At 44.2% G+C, this 15,286-nt stretch overlaps 1 protein-coding gene across 4 annotated transcripts in view; it reads left to right on the top strand.

Moving 5' to 3' along the window:
- Positions 1 to 15,286, top strand: part of arhgap10 (Rho GTPase activating protein 10) — a 284,335-nt gene that overhangs the window by 160,949 nt on the left and 108,100 nt on the right. For all 4 annotated transcript variants that reach the window (XM_072496090.1, XM_072496089.1, XM_072496091.1 and 1 more), the window contains 4 exons: positions 892 to 1,021; positions 7,692 to 7,798; positions 9,021 to 9,115; positions 11,546 to 11,624. In XM_072496090.1, the coding sequence (XP_072352191.1) occupies positions 892 to 1,021; positions 7,692 to 7,798; positions 9,021 to 9,115; positions 11,546 to 11,624 (411 nt within the window). The remainder of the gene's footprint in view (positions 1 to 891; positions 1,022 to 7,691; positions 7,799 to 9,020; positions 9,116 to 11,545; positions 11,625 to 15,286) is intronic.

The following is a 15,286-nucleotide window of genomic DNA, read 5'->3' as shown; positions in this document are numbered from 1 at the left end:
GGACATGGCTGGATGCAATTTTATTTTATAGTTTGTGAGGGGGAACAAAATAACAGACAATGGCAGTCAATTTTCCAAATTCTCCCTGTGCCATACAGCCATACTTCAAGCTAAAAATTTCATCCAGACCTATTGAACAACAACTTGTATTTATATATAGCGCCTCTAATGTAATCAATGTCCCAAAGTGTTTAATATCACTATTTGGTTAAATTATTCATTTAGAAACACCCAAGGAATATAATTGAATGGTGGTCAGGTAACCTTGGATTTGAAACACACTCCACCTTCTGGTAGAGACTTAAACGCTTATTCGAGCTGTGGGTTTATTTAACCCATTTCCAAAACAGATTCAGGTTTGTATAAAGGTCTGCAGTCAAATATACACATTGATTTTTCAAGCAACTCTGGTGCTGCCATCTCCTGTCCAAACAGTAATAAATCACTGAGCAGATTTTGAAATTTTGTTTTGTTTGGGGAAAAAGCTCCTCCCTGTGGCAGAAAACTTGGAGGGGTCCAGGAGCAAGCAAAAGCCCTTGTATTCTTCTGTACTTTCTCCAAGACCTGGGTAACCCGACCAGCCAGGGCTAACCTACAAAGCAGGTTAAATTTGAGGTTACCAAACTGCTTCATAGGTTGACCCTGCCTTGTCGGTGGGCGTTGCCTTCATTCAGGTTAGGGTTAAGATTGTTAAAAGTTTTAGCAACTTACCTGAGCCCAGTTTAGCAATGTTTTGGGGGGGGTTTTGAAATTAAGTCCCTCGTTTCTGTTGTAGTGCAGGTAATGTCACAAAAAGGTGCCACAAATGGTAATGAAACAATAAAAATAAAATGTTGACACTTGATATTCTGTGTGTTGGGACAGCTACTTTATATTAACTCTGTTTTATAGGCAAGGAATCGATTTGAGGGTGCAAGGTCAGAGGTACAGGAACTCATGAATAAGAATAAGAAAAACCCTCATGAGTTGGCAAGGACAACCCCATTTACTACAGAGGGTTACCTATACCTACACGAAAAAAGTATGTATGTTTGTTCAACTGGCTTTCAATCTTTTGTTTGGTAGATTTAATCTGATAGTTTTCAGTTGAATATCATTTATATGGCCTGCAATAAAGTCTACAGAGTTTGGATTAATTTCAGATTTTTATTTGTTACTTATCTCCCTCAACAGTTGAAATAGATTGGTAGAGTTGACAGTGTTGCAACTTGGGAAGAGGTCTTTGTTGGAAGTGGCTTTATTGGCCAGGAGATCTGGACTTTTTCTGAACCTTGACCTTCGGATCATAGAATCCCTACAGTGCAGAAGGAGGCCATTCGGCCCATCGAGTGCACCGACCCTCTGAAAGAGTACCCTACCTAGGTTCACTTCCCTGCCCTATCCCTAACCCAATAACCCCACCTGGCTTTTTGGACACTTAAAGTGCAATTAATCATGGCCAATCCACTTAATTTGCACATCCTTGGATAGTGGGAGTATACCAGAGCACCGGGAGGAAACCCATACAGGCACTAAAACCAGCAATAAAAGCTGGCTTTAAAAATATGTGCTTCAATTTTACTTTTAATTTAAAAGGGGGGGAAATAAAAGCATCGAAGTAGGGGTATGCCAGAAGCCCCTTTTTTCCTTCTACACCAGTCAATATCATGTCTAATCTTCTACCTCAGCTCTACCATTCCTTCTATTTCCATATGCCTTGATTCCCTTCGTATCCAAAAGCTGTTGATCCATGCCTTGAATATTCTCAGTGACTGAGCTCTACAGCTCTCTGGGATAGAAAATTCCAAAGTTTCGTACCCTTTGAAGAAATTTTCCTCATCTCTGTGATTGTCCCGTTATTCTGAAACTGTGATCCTTAGTTCTAGATTTTCCAGCTGGGGTCACATCCTCCCAGCATCTGTCAAGCCACTTAAGAATTTCATGACAGACACAGAATCGTTCTGGTGTTCCCTGAAATATCCGAGATGCAGTTGCCCCTGGCTCTCCAGCCTGCCGTAGGGTCCACCACTGATCTTCCTAAATTCAGCCCCAAATCCCCAATATGATTATTAAATCAAACCTATTTATTTCTGTCTGTGCTATTAATTCAATTTTTTTTGTGAATGTTTTGCATGTTTGAATTAAGAGCCTTGAGCTTCAACTTCTTTCCATTTTTCTGATATCACTGTAGTCACTAAAGCACTATTGTTAAGCTCTCTGGCCCTTTATGACCCACTTTCCTTGTTTCTACCCAAACTACTAATCAGCTGTGCAGCCTTAACACTCTGTTTTTATAATGATCCTTTCCTGAATCTTCTCTGCACACCCATCCCCACTTTAATCATCTTAAAGGCCTATTTACCAATTTAGTTATTTCATTTGCTGGGACATCGATTATGGTTAGTTGTTACTAGCTGATATAACGCTGAGATAATAAATTGTTGGAGATTACGGGTAGTACAGTCAATGTTATCTACATGGATTTCAGCAAGGCATGTGACAAGGTACCAAATGACAGGCTGGTCAGAAAGGTGAGATCTCGGGAGAAAAAGGGGAAGGCGGTGAGTTGTCAGAATTGATCCAGAATTGTCACAGTGACGGAAACAAAGGGTAATGGTCGATGGATGTTTTTGTCAGAGATCCAGAATTGTCACAGTGACGGAAACAAAGGGTAATGGTCGATGAATGTTTTTGTGAACGGAAAGCCGTTTCCAGTGGCATTCCACAGGGCCCACTGTTGGAACCCTCAGTGTTTGTTGTATACATTAATGGTGTAGACTTCAATGTGGGAGGCATGATTGGGAAATTTGCACATGACACAAACATTGGCCATGTAGTTGATAATGGTGAGGATAGCTGACGACTCCACAATGATGGCAATGGTTTGGTTGAGTGGGTAGAGAAGTGGTGAATGGAATTCAATCTGGAAAAGTGTGAGGTAATGTATTTGGGGAGGACAAACAAAACAAGGGAATACTCAATAAACAAGAAGATATTGAGAGGGGTTGAGGAAGTGAGAGACCTTGGAATGCATGTTCCCAGGTCCTTGAAGGTGGCAGGACAGGGGCAAGGTGGCCAAGAAAACATATGGAGAGCTTTCCATTATTGGATGAGGTATTGAATACAAAAGTAGGTATATAATGATGGAACTGTATAAAATAAAAGCAAATTACCGCGGATGTTGGAATCTGAAAACAAAGAGAAAATGCTGGAAAATCTCAGCAGGTCTAGCAGCCTCTGTAGCGAGAGAAAAGAGCTAACGTTTTGAGTCCAGGTGACCCTTTGTCAAAGCTCCAGATCTGCGGAGATTTTCCAGCATTTTCTCTTCGAGAACTGTATAAAATGCTGGTTAGGCCACAAGACACTCAGCCCATTGAGTTTGCTCCGCCATTCAATCATGGCTGACATTTTTCTTATCCCCATCTCCTGCCTTCTCCCCATAACCCCTAACCCCTTATTAATTAAGATCTTATCTAACTCTGTCTTAAGACATCCAGTGTTTGGCCTCCACATTCTTCTGTGGCAAACAGTTCCACAGATTCACCACCTTCTGGCTGAAGAAATTCCTCCTCTTCTCTGTTTTAAATGATCCTCCCTTTCGTCTGAGGTTGTTCCTTCTGGTTCTAGGTTTTCCTCCAGGTGGAAACATCCTCTCCACGTCCACTCTATCCAGGCCTCGCAGTATCCTGTAAGTTTCAATAAGATCCCCCATATCCTTCTAAACTCCAGTGAGTACAGACCCAGAGTCCTCATAGCTGGATGCTTGTGTACAGTTCTGGCCACCACATTCTGGGAAGGACATAATTGGTCTGGAGAGAGAGCAGAGGAGATAACACACAAATGTTGCCAGGGCTTGAAAATTGCAGTCATGAGGAGGAATTGGACTGGGTTGGGTTGTTTTCCTTAGAAGAGAAGAGGCTAAGGGGAGACGTTATTGAGGTGTAGAAAATTATGAGGGGCCTAGATAGAATAGACAGAAAAAACTTGTTTCCTCTTGCTGAGGGGTCAGTGCCCAGGGGGCATAGATTTAAGTTGATTGGTAGAGGATTAAAAGGAGCATGAGGGGAAACCTTTTCGCTCAGAGGGTGGTGAGCATTTGGAATTCATTGTCTAAGTTGGTGGTTAAAGCTGAAATATTCAACTCCTTTGAAAGGTACCTGGATCTTACCCTGAAGTTCAGACCAGGTGCTGGAAAGTATGATTAAAATGAGCAGCTATTTTCTTTTTATATTCTTTTTTTGGCCAGTGCCGACACGAAGGACTGAATGGCCTCTTTGTACACCATACCTTTCTGCAGTTTTATGATTCGCGTTCAGTAAATGATGCCTTCATGTATGACCTGAGTCAACTTTTGATTGATGACCTCAATCTTCAGGGGCGATCAGTGTGGGAACTTGGCCAAGTCTGGTCTATTAGTGGTTAACCCTGCTGCCTCACAGCGCCAGGGACCCGGGTTCAATTTCAGCCTCGGCTGACTGTCTGTGTGGAGTGTGCACTTTCTCCCTGTGCCGGCGTGGGTTTCCTCCGGGTGCCCCGTTTCCTCCTACAGTCCAAAGATGTGCAGGTTAGGTGGATTGGCCATGCTAATTTGCCCCTTAGTGTCCAAAGATGTGTAGGTTAGGTGCGGTTGTGGGAATAGGGCAGGGGAGTGGGTCTAGTCACGTGGCTCTTTCAGAGGGTCAGTGCAGACTCGATAGGCTGAATGGCCTCCTTGTGCACTGTAGACATTCTATGATTCTATTCTATACCTAGACTGCATAGAAGCAATGTTAAACGGCTAGCCTCATCTGGTAAGCTTGAAGGTGAAACAATTGACTTGGGCCTTATTTATTTCATGCCGAAATAGGACACATCAACGCTATCCTGCAGGATAATGGGAACCCCTATCGGATCATTGCTCGCTTTGTATTGCGCATACTCATGGGACTAAGGCAGCCAGTTCAGACTGAAAAGCGTCCAATCCTACCTGGAAGGGTAAAATGCCTCAAATTTGAGCAATAGGTGAAGCTCGCTGTTTCGAGCGATGACTCGAAACCTTAGCTCTTTTCTCTCCCTACAGATGCTGCCAGACCTGCTGAGATTTTCCAACATTTTCTCTTCTGTTTCAGATTCCAGCATCCGCAGTAATTTGCTTTTACTTAATGTGTAACGTTAGTTGTGATTCCACGATTGAATAGCACTTGCTGAACAATCCCAAGAGTGCTAAGAATTATTTTAACAACCAATTTAAGATTATCAGCTGGCTCACATGTAGATTACTTAGCCACCTCTATTCATATGTAGGGGCCTGTCCTCTGCAGGCAAAAGGAACATGTAAGGAAGACTGGTAAGCTCGAGGAAATACTTGTTAGGAAGGAAGATGTGTGGGGCATTTTGAAAAACTTGAGGATAGGCAAGTCCCCTGGGCCTGACGGGATATATCCAAGGATTCTATGGGAAGCAAGAGATGAAATTGCAGAGCCGTTGGCAATGATCTTTTCATCCTCACTGTCAACAGGGGTGGTACCAGGGGATTGGAGAGTGGCGAATGTTGTGCTTCTGTTGTGGGATAACCCTGGGAATTACAGGCCAGTTAGTCTTACTTCGATGGTCGGCAAAGTAATGGAAAGGGTACTGAGGGATAGGATATCTGAGCATCTGGAAAAATACTGCTTGATTAGGGATAGTCAGCACGGATTTGTGAGGGGTAGGTCTTGCCTTACAAGTCTTATTGAATTCTTTGAGGAGGTGACCAAGCATATGGATGAAGGTAAAGCAGTGGATGTAGTGTACATGGATTTTAGTAAGGCATTTGATAAGGTTCCCATGGTAGGCTTATGCAGAAAGTAAGGAGGCATGGGATAGTGGGAAATTTGGCCAGTTGGATAACGAACTGGCTAACCGATAGAAGTCAGAGAGTGGTGGTGGATGGCAAATATTCAGCCTGAATCCCAGTTACCAGTGGCGTACCGCAGGGATCAGTTCTGGATCCTCTGCTGTTTGTGATTTTCATTAATGACTTGGATGAGGGAGTTGAAGGGTGGGTCAGTAAATTTGCAGACAATACGAAGATTGGTGGAGTTGTGGATAATGAGGAGGGCTGTTGTTGGCTGCAAAGAGACATAGATAGGATGCAGAGCTGGGCTGAGAAGTGGCAGATGGAGTTTAACCCTGAAAAGTGTGAGGTTGTCCATTTTGGAAGGAAAAATATGAATGCGGAATACAGGGTTAACGGTAGGGTTCTTGGCAATATGGAGGAGCAGAGAGATCTTGGGGTCTATGTTCATACATCTTTGAAAGTTGCCACTCAAGTGGATAGAGCTGTGAAGAAGGCCTATGGTGTGCTAGCGTTCATTAACAGAGGGATTGAATTTAAGAGCCGTGAGGTGATGATGCAGCTGTACAAAACCTTGGTAAGGCCACATTTGGAGTACTGTGTACAGTTCTGGTCGCCTCATTTTAGGAAGGATGTGGAAGCTTTGGAAAAGGTGCAAAGGAGATTTACCAGGATGTTGCCTGGAATGGAGAGTAGGTCTTACGAGGAAAGGTTGAGGGTGCTAGGCCTTTTCTCATTAGAACGGAGAAGGATGAGGGGCGACTCGATAGAGGTTTATAAGATGATCAGGGGAATAGATAGAGTAGACAGTCAAGAGACTTTTTCCCCGGGTGGAACAAACCATTACAAGGGGACATAAATTTAAGGTGAATGGTGGAAGATATAGGAGGGATGTCAGAGGTAGGTTCTTTACCCAGAGAGTAGTGGGTGCATGGAATGCACTGCCTGTGGAAGTAGTTGAGTCGGAAACATTAGGGACCTTCAAGCAGCTATTGGATAGGTACATGAATTATGGTAGAAATATGTAGTGTAGATTAATTTGTTCTGAAGTGCAGCACGGTAACATTGTGGATAGCACAATTGCTTCACAGCTCCAGGGTCCCAGGTTCAATTCCGGCTTGGGTCACTGTCTGTGCGGAGTCTGCTCATCCTCCCAGTGTGTGCGTGGGTTTCCTCCGGGTGCTCCGGTTTCCTCCCACAGTCCAGAGATGTGCAGGTTAGGTGGATTGGCCATGATAAATTGCCCTTGGTGTCCAAAATTGTCCTTAGTGTTGGGTGGGGTTACTGGGTTATGGGGATAGGGTGGAGGTGTTGACCCTTGGATAGGGTGCTCTTTCCAAGAGCTGGTGCAGACTCGATGGGCCGAATGGCCTCCTTTTGCACTGTAAATTCTATGATAATCTATGATTTATCTAGGACAAAGGTTCGGCACAACATCGTGGGCCGAAGGGCCTGTTCTGTGCTGTATTTTTCTATGTTCTATGTCCAGCATTGCACGTTCTTCTGGAGCAAACAAAAGCAAGGGAGGGGGCGCAGCAATAGTTCCTGGTGCCCTGCTGCGCCTGCATGGCAACACTTAAATCAATTAGAGTCAGCGTGCTGGCCAGTCAACATCCTTTTCTCACAACAATAGAACTTGTTGCTCCTTTTGAAATTTGGGGTACTTGCATCGGTCCTGATGATTACAAGATGAAAAGCTTCGACAGCATGTCTCTTTGTTCAGCGCTCCTAAACGTTTTTGTGACTTCAACCTACTCACCTGGCATAACTCAATGAGCATGTAATCCTTTTCTAAAAGTGTGTAGCTCAGTACTTGAAGGTAAATGGCTTTATTATTTTAATGTGGTAAATCTTTTGGTGAATATTGTAATGCATCTGAATGCTTTACATGTCATAGGAACAGGCCCTTTTGGCTCGAGTTGGGTGAAACATTATTGCTCATATAAAAAGGAGACAAAGAGATTTACCATGGTGCAGTTTGATCAGAGGTCAGGTGGGAAAATTGTAAGTAACTAAGTTAAAATTGTTTGTATTTATATCTATTTCAAGTGTTCTTTGTCACCTCCAAAATGGATTGTAGCGATAAAGCTTCAAATTTATGACGGATGATTGAGATGCTACACCAAGAACTTGTTTATGCATGCTGTAATAGTTGTTTTCTTTATTTCCCCATTCTCCACAAACTGCAGGAGTGCAGCTTAGCTTTATGGGTCCTGAAGTAACAATCTGTAGAGGACGCACTTTAAAAACATTTTTTTTTTTTTTTAAATTTAAGTTGAGGGTGCCCAATTCATTTTTTTCAAATTAAAGGGCAATTTAGCGTGCCCAATCTGCCTACCCTGAACATCTTTGTGTTGTGGGGTAGAGACCCATGCAGACACTGGGAGAATGTGAAAACTCCACACGGACAGTGACCTGAGGCCGGGATCGAACCTGGGACCTCAGCGCCGTGAGGCAGCAGTGCTAACCTACTACCTGCCCGAGTAGAGGACACACTTAAGAGAGATGCTGCATATAAATGATAAGGTGGTAAATTTCACTTGGAACCGGAGAAAGCTTTTTCACTGAATGTAGCCTCGTGGCATATTCTTCTGTAAGGTTAGCTTTATCTCGCCACATTCGGCTTTTTTATTTCATCTAATTTTGTCTGCCATGAGTAAGATTGACCCTTGCACTATTAAGTTTTTAAATATTTTGTGTGGCAACTTGCGGAAAGTGCGGGCTGTTAACAACACAGCAAGGGAAACGGGACTGGATTTTCAATGGTGCCTCAGCTGATGCCAACTGGATTGTCAAACCAGTGCTGCTGCACGGGGTTACCTGCCATATCAGGAGGCCAACCATGAAATGGTGGCAGCCTCCCAGTAGGAGGATAAGTGGATATTGGAGGCAGCATTCCAATGTGGAAACCATCACTCTAAAACTCAGCTGTAACCATGGCAGTGCATGTTATTGTGGGGGGATTTCCCCCACATGTCTGGCGACCTCGAGCAGTGACAATACTGCTGTGCCACCACCTCCCGACTCACAATAATGTAAGTGGACAATAAATGTGCAAGGATTATGTGATGTTTGAGTAACATGATCAGGTGCAATATAAATTTAAATAACTTAATTCTCGACATTTACATGTTGATGGAGCTGCTGTATAAATGTGTTTATTTTGAATGCATTCTGAAAATATTTCTTTGAAAAAATAAGATTTGTGTGCATTCTTGTTTGTTAGGGGGACGAGGATGCATTCATTCTGAAATCGTGCACAAGAAAAAAATCTGACGCCACAGATAAGAGATTTTGCTTTGATATAGAAGCAGTTGGCAGGTAAAATAGCTTTTTATACTTTGATTGTGAAGCATGGGATAGAATAAAAAATAATTTTACATATCTGCAAGTGATTCTCGCACTGCTTGTGCTTCTTTGTATTTAACATCATGTGAAATGAGGTAATAATATATCATTTTGCAGTTCAGAAATCCATAGTGTTCTGCGCTGATAGATGCAGCATTATGAAAAAATGCTTGCATTTTACAAACATACAACATTGACGGGTCAGAAAGGGCACAACTTGGTCCATCAAGCCTACCCATACAATGATGGCTTAATGCTTCCTGTCTCCCTTGCATCTCGCCTCCAGTTCAAACCCACCCCACAGCTATGTTAATGTCCTGGGAGAGGCAAAAAAAAAATTAGGGAAAAATATCCCATTGCCAAATGATGGGAAAATGTTCTGTAATTGTCCTCTGAAATCCCTTTAAAATTAAACGATTGAAACCAATCCAAGTGTACGCAGGGAGCATAAAGATACCTATAAAGGCACATGTCTCCTATATGATATAATCTCTGCCCCAATCAGGAACTGTTCTAACTCACTCTCTAAGACTTGTAGTATCAGCACCGCCACACCAGTTGACAGTGTATTGCAAAGGCTCCTCTTTCCCTGGGAAAGGTAGAGCATTCAGTCTACCCCTACTATTACATAGTTTAAACTCAGGTCCTCACCAATCAGTTAAACTGAAATAATCTAGGGCAGCACGGTGCTGCAGTGATTAGCACTGCTGCCTCACGGCGCCACGGTCCCAGGTTCGATCTCGGCTCTGGGTCACTGTCCGTGTGGCGTTTGCACATTCTCCCCGTGTTTGCGTGAGTTTCGCCCCCACAACCTAAAGATGTGCAGGGTAGGTGGATTGGCCACGCTAAATTGCCCCTTAATTGGAAAAAATGAATTGGGTACTCTAAATTTATTTTTTTTTAAAAGAAAAAAAATCCTAAAATAATCTGTTAATAGGGATGTTATTCTTAATTATTTTGTGGCCGATATCGGGTCACTTCAGTCTATGACGCTATAATGGAAATAGGCAAAGTCTTTGAGTTTATCTGGTTAGGTTGGGTTACAGGGATAAGGCAGGGGAGTGGGCCTCAGTACGGTGCTCTTTCAGAGGATTGGTGCAGACTTGGTGGCTGAATAGCCTCCTCCTGCACTGTTTCAATTTTGCGGATGCTGAATATGGGGTAATTCAATGATGGTAATGCTATTAAATTTTAAGGAGGTTATTAGATGCTTTCTTGTTGGATATGATCATTGCATGGTGGATTTGTGAAATGTAGCTTGCCACTTATCAGTTCAAAGCTGAATGTTGGCTAGGTCTTGTTCGATATGGACATAGACTGCTTCATTAACTGAGGAGTTACAATCTACATGAATACTGTGCAATATTCAGCAAGCATCCCTACTCTGACTTTGTAATAGAGGATAAAGCAACTGAAGATGTTTGGGTCTAGGTCTCTAGGACCGTGAGAAAATACTGCAGCGATATTGTGTTTTTGAATGCACTCGCTGAATTAATGAAATGTAGACATTATCTTGCTTTAATGTCCATCAAATTTAAAATATTCTTACTCTGCGCCCACTGGTGAGATCAGAAATGGCCCTTAATGTGAAAATACCACAAATGTATTCTGGAACATTTTTCAGTTTTGAAACCTTCATGCATGATCTGATCTCCCATTTCTTTTATTTTTTAAAACATTTTATTAAGGCATTGATAATTTTATAACAATAACAAACAGTACAAATACAAATATAAACATAGTGCAAAGACCGCCTCCCTCCCTCACAAGTCCCACCTCCTCTAAACAATCTAACCCCCCCCCCCCCAAACACCTCTGCTGACAGTTTTCTCCAAAGAACTCCAAGAAGTCGACAAACGGTTGCCACCTCCGGACGAATCCTAGCATGGACCCTATTAGGGCGAACTTTATTTTCTCAAGTCTGAGAAACCAGGCCATGTGACTAAGCCAGATCTCTGAATTCAGGGGCTTCGAGTCCCTCCACGCTAACAATATCCGTCTCCGGGCTACCAAAGAGGCAAAGGCCAAGACGTCAGTCTCTCTCATCCCCTGGATTCCCGGATCTTCCGACACTCCGAAAATCGCCACCTCTGGACTCGGCACCACCCTTGTTTTTAACACCGTGGACATGACAGCTGTAAACCCCTGCCAAAATCTCCTAAGCTTCGGACATGCCCAAAACATTAGGACCTGGTTCGCTGGCCCTCCAAACATTTCGCACACCTGTCCTCTATCCCCAAAAACGTGCTCATCCGGGCCACCATCATGTGTGCCCGGTGAACAACCTTAAACTGAATCAGACTGAGCCTGGCAAATGATGATCCCCCCACCCACCACCACCACCACCACTACCCACTTGATCTCCCATTTCTAATTAATACTTTGTCATGGTATGTTTTGTAGGCAAGGTGTGATCACCATGCAGGCGATTACGGAGGATGATCGCAGACAGTGGCTTGAAGCTTTGGATGGAAAAGAACCTGTAAGTTATAACGAGAATTGAGTGCGCTGATGCTGTATGGATATGAAACCTGGTATTTAGCAGTGATTAATATTCATTACATCCGTAAGTCACAGTGCTATTAATGGTTTTTTAAAAAGTGACATTGGTTAAATAAGATTTAAACTTGTCTTTTTTTTGATTAAGCGCTGTTAAAAGTACAAACGTGTGTACAAGGTTCTTTCTGAAAGACAGGCTGTGTTAGGCTGTAGGGGAAAAGTAATGCATGACTGAGTAGTGTGTCTGAAGGCATGCTGCCCAGTTAGTTTACCGGCCATTAACCAGTGTAAATGGTATACTCTGAACCATCACAGTATAATAATAATTATCAATGTCACAAGTAGGTTTACATTAACACTGCAATGAAGTTACTGTGAAAAGTTGTGGAGTACATATTTTCTGGGACAAATGGAGGGAGGTGCAGATCGTAAATCATCAGATTCATCAATGATCTTTGTAGAAACAGACAGAGTGATGGCAGTGCACCAATATGCAAAGTGTGAGTGGAAGAGGGAGGCTATCGTCTTGGAAGTCAATTTGGGATCACATAACCACAAGAGTGAAGAATGTCAAGCGTTAAAGGAGCATGAATAAACATAAATATAAGACTATTGATCTTCATCAAAGTTACCGAATACCTTTACTTACATGACTTGATCCAGTAACCTAGTGCAAATGGGAAGTAATCAAAATGGTTGAAAATTCGTAAAACCGTATCAAGGAACTTCAAAAGATCCAGCTGAGAAATAGTGGAACAAGCTACAATGGGGTGAAATTCTCCCATTTTGAGATTAAGTGCGGTGGCAGGAGGCTCCGGCAGTGCCAGTACCGCTGAGCAGCATAGCAGGATCCCGTGTCAGATTTATGCTTGAAAGTCATTGATTTATGCACAAGTGAGTTCCCCTCCCTACTCTTCTGGCGGGCTGCCCGCTGATTTGTTCGCCCACCATCAACTAACTGGTTCAAAGGTCCTGGTGCCACATTTAAATATCAGTCCAGTACCCACCTATCACTCTCTCCAGCCCACCTGACTTCACCAGACGGTGCAGGATGTTAGCAACCCAGATGAAAAAGACTAGCAGCCTCGAGGAAGTCTGTTCTTTGATTCAACCATCCTCCCTCTGCGAGGCACTCATACCTTTCTTGGACCTCTACCCACCACATCTGGAGTCTTTGTGCATCTCCTTCCAGTAAATGATGGGGTATTCCTTTGACCCCCCCCGTTGTTTAGTTTCTGAGCTTTCCAGGGTCCAGCTCCTCTCTCATCGGTCTTTCCTCGGCCTTCCATTGTTCAACTTCTTCACCCACTACCTTGCCTCTCTTCCTGCCACTGTGAGCCCCCCATCAAGCTCGCACTCTTCCCTGGTCGAAATTTGGACCTTTGTTGCAGTGGTTGCAGGAGTCCTGCAGCACAGCGCTGTCCAGATAGACACTGCTGTGTGACACCAGGAGCAAGGAAACCCCTGTACTCCCCAACACCAGTCGCAGTACTGGCCCGACTCTCTGACACAGGAGGGATATGCCCCAGCAACACAGTGCTGTCCATGAAGACCAGCTGGACATGGAGATGGTGGGTAGGACCCAGTCTGCAGCAGCAGAGTGGTGAACAGTGCATCAGGAGCTGTGCAGCAATATAGCAGAAAGTTGTTGCATTCGCCATAAGATCTCTGACGAACTGAGGACCGCCTTGCGCATGCCACTCTTTGGCAAATGGGTTTGATACCAAAGTAAATTCCCACTGACGTGATGCAACATTGAAAGGCCTGATGGGATTCCGGCGGAAAGCTGTTCTAATGAGCATTCATGAGATGCATGGATTTGTGCCAAGTGCCAGCAGGAAGAGCGGCCTGCCATCGGGAGAATTGTAACGGGATTTTACCCCGGCGAGTTTTTGACTTTGGTTCCCACCAGATTCATCGCGCCCGTCTGTCCACCTGCCACACACCGGTTGGGAGAATTCTGCACAATTATTTACATATAGATGGGCGCCATTCACCCAAAAGATGACAAAGTGTCATTTTGCGCAAGTTTGGTTGGGTGTTTCCTGCTAGCCTTTTGGATGGAATCCAGACCTACGTTCACCCACACTTAAGTCATTTTTGGGGGCTTGGGAAGTTTCTCACCGGTCTAGCCCACACTTGGAAATTGTAAGGAACTAAACGTAGCGATGTCTCCTCCGACAGTGGGGTGGCATTTTCAACTGGAGAGCCTGCCACACACAGACAATACTACCACCCCCCCCCCCCCCCCCCTTTGCCTCCTGCCAAATTGAGCACACTCCACTGAGGGGGCCTCCCCCTTTCAGTTCCCCCTGCCTTTCATGACCCCCGCTCTGCCCCTTTTATGATCCCCCTCAGGCCCGACCCTTTGCGGTGCCAGGGTCCTGCCCTGTCGCTGCCCCCCAGGGGGCTCAAATGGGTTCCAAGACCCCCAGAGTGGCCATTACGCCTGGTCTCAACTTGTGGAGACCAGCACCAATCGGTGCCCAGGCAACTCCTGGGAGCTGGGAGAATACAGCCTCAACACGACCATGCATATTTAAATGAGCCAAATGGATCAAATAACTATCTTGGATCACACCCAGCGAGGGCATGATCCAAGATCCAGACTTGTGCCCCTCCCACGATGCTCCCAGGAAACAAGATAGGCACCGGGCGCAACACAGTGGAAAAATAGCTCCTCACATTTACAGTGCACTCAAACATCTACATTCAGGTAAATTATTTGGAGGGCCTAAAACTGCTGCTGCCTAAAACACACAGCACAAAATATCTGCCCATTCAACAGGCGTAGTTACTTGAAGAAAAGGATACCCTCCTCAACAAGGGGAATTGAAATCAGAAAGTGTCAGTTTTGAGCAACACTCCCTCTTAAAAATTGAAAATCATTGGGTTGGGAAGTAGCACACAGCATGTGACAAATGACTGGGAAAAGAGGGTTACGTTACTAATTTGTAAATTGCACACCTTCACTACAATTGTGCTTCAGTGGACACAAAGCAGTGACGCTGCTGTGCAGTTAAATGGGCTAATTACTGTCACTGCAGCAGCAACAGTGTTCCAAATCACCAGCATTGGCTTGTCATGCCCTATTCATTCAGAAATGCTAGACTCCAGCAACAGCCTGCGGGACGCGTTCAGCACTCAGTTCCAAAACCAAGTGAAGCACACAAGCTGAATCTTCGTAAGGTTTTGACAATATAGAATAGTGGCTTCTCACGGATATGGAAAAAGCAGGTGGTCACTGAAAAAAGGTGGACTGTTACAGAGTGGAAGCTCGCCTCCTGTCCCCGATTAATAATTTTGTGATTCCTATCTCATGAAGCCTGTGATCTGTCTAGAGGAAGTTTTGCGCAGGTGTGGACACACAAGTTAGTAAACCACACTGTGGCTGGGTTCGGTGCATTTGCAGTTACTCCAACCCAGCCAGATACTTAGGAATCAAGTGTTCCGGGATTTGCACGCTGTCTTCGAGTAACATAAAGGATAAACAGGCTGTCTCCAGGCATAGAGCCAGCAAACAAAAATGTAAGCATCCCGGGAGCCCTTTACTGGAAAACAGCAAGACACTTTGTGCCATAATTAATTGCACTTGGGTCCTGAGAACTCGTGGAAGTTCACATAGTACGTGTATGAACAGAGCGG

This window comes from Scyliorhinus torazame, chromosome 3 (genome assembly GCF_047496885.1).
Source record: "Scyliorhinus torazame isolate Kashiwa2021f chromosome 3, sScyTor2.1, whole genome shotgun sequence".
NCBI classification, from domain to species: domain Eukaryota; kingdom Metazoa; phylum Chordata; class Chondrichthyes; order Carcharhiniformes; family Scyliorhinidae; genus Scyliorhinus; species Scyliorhinus torazame.
This window is presented reverse-complemented; position numbering and strand designations above follow the sequence as displayed.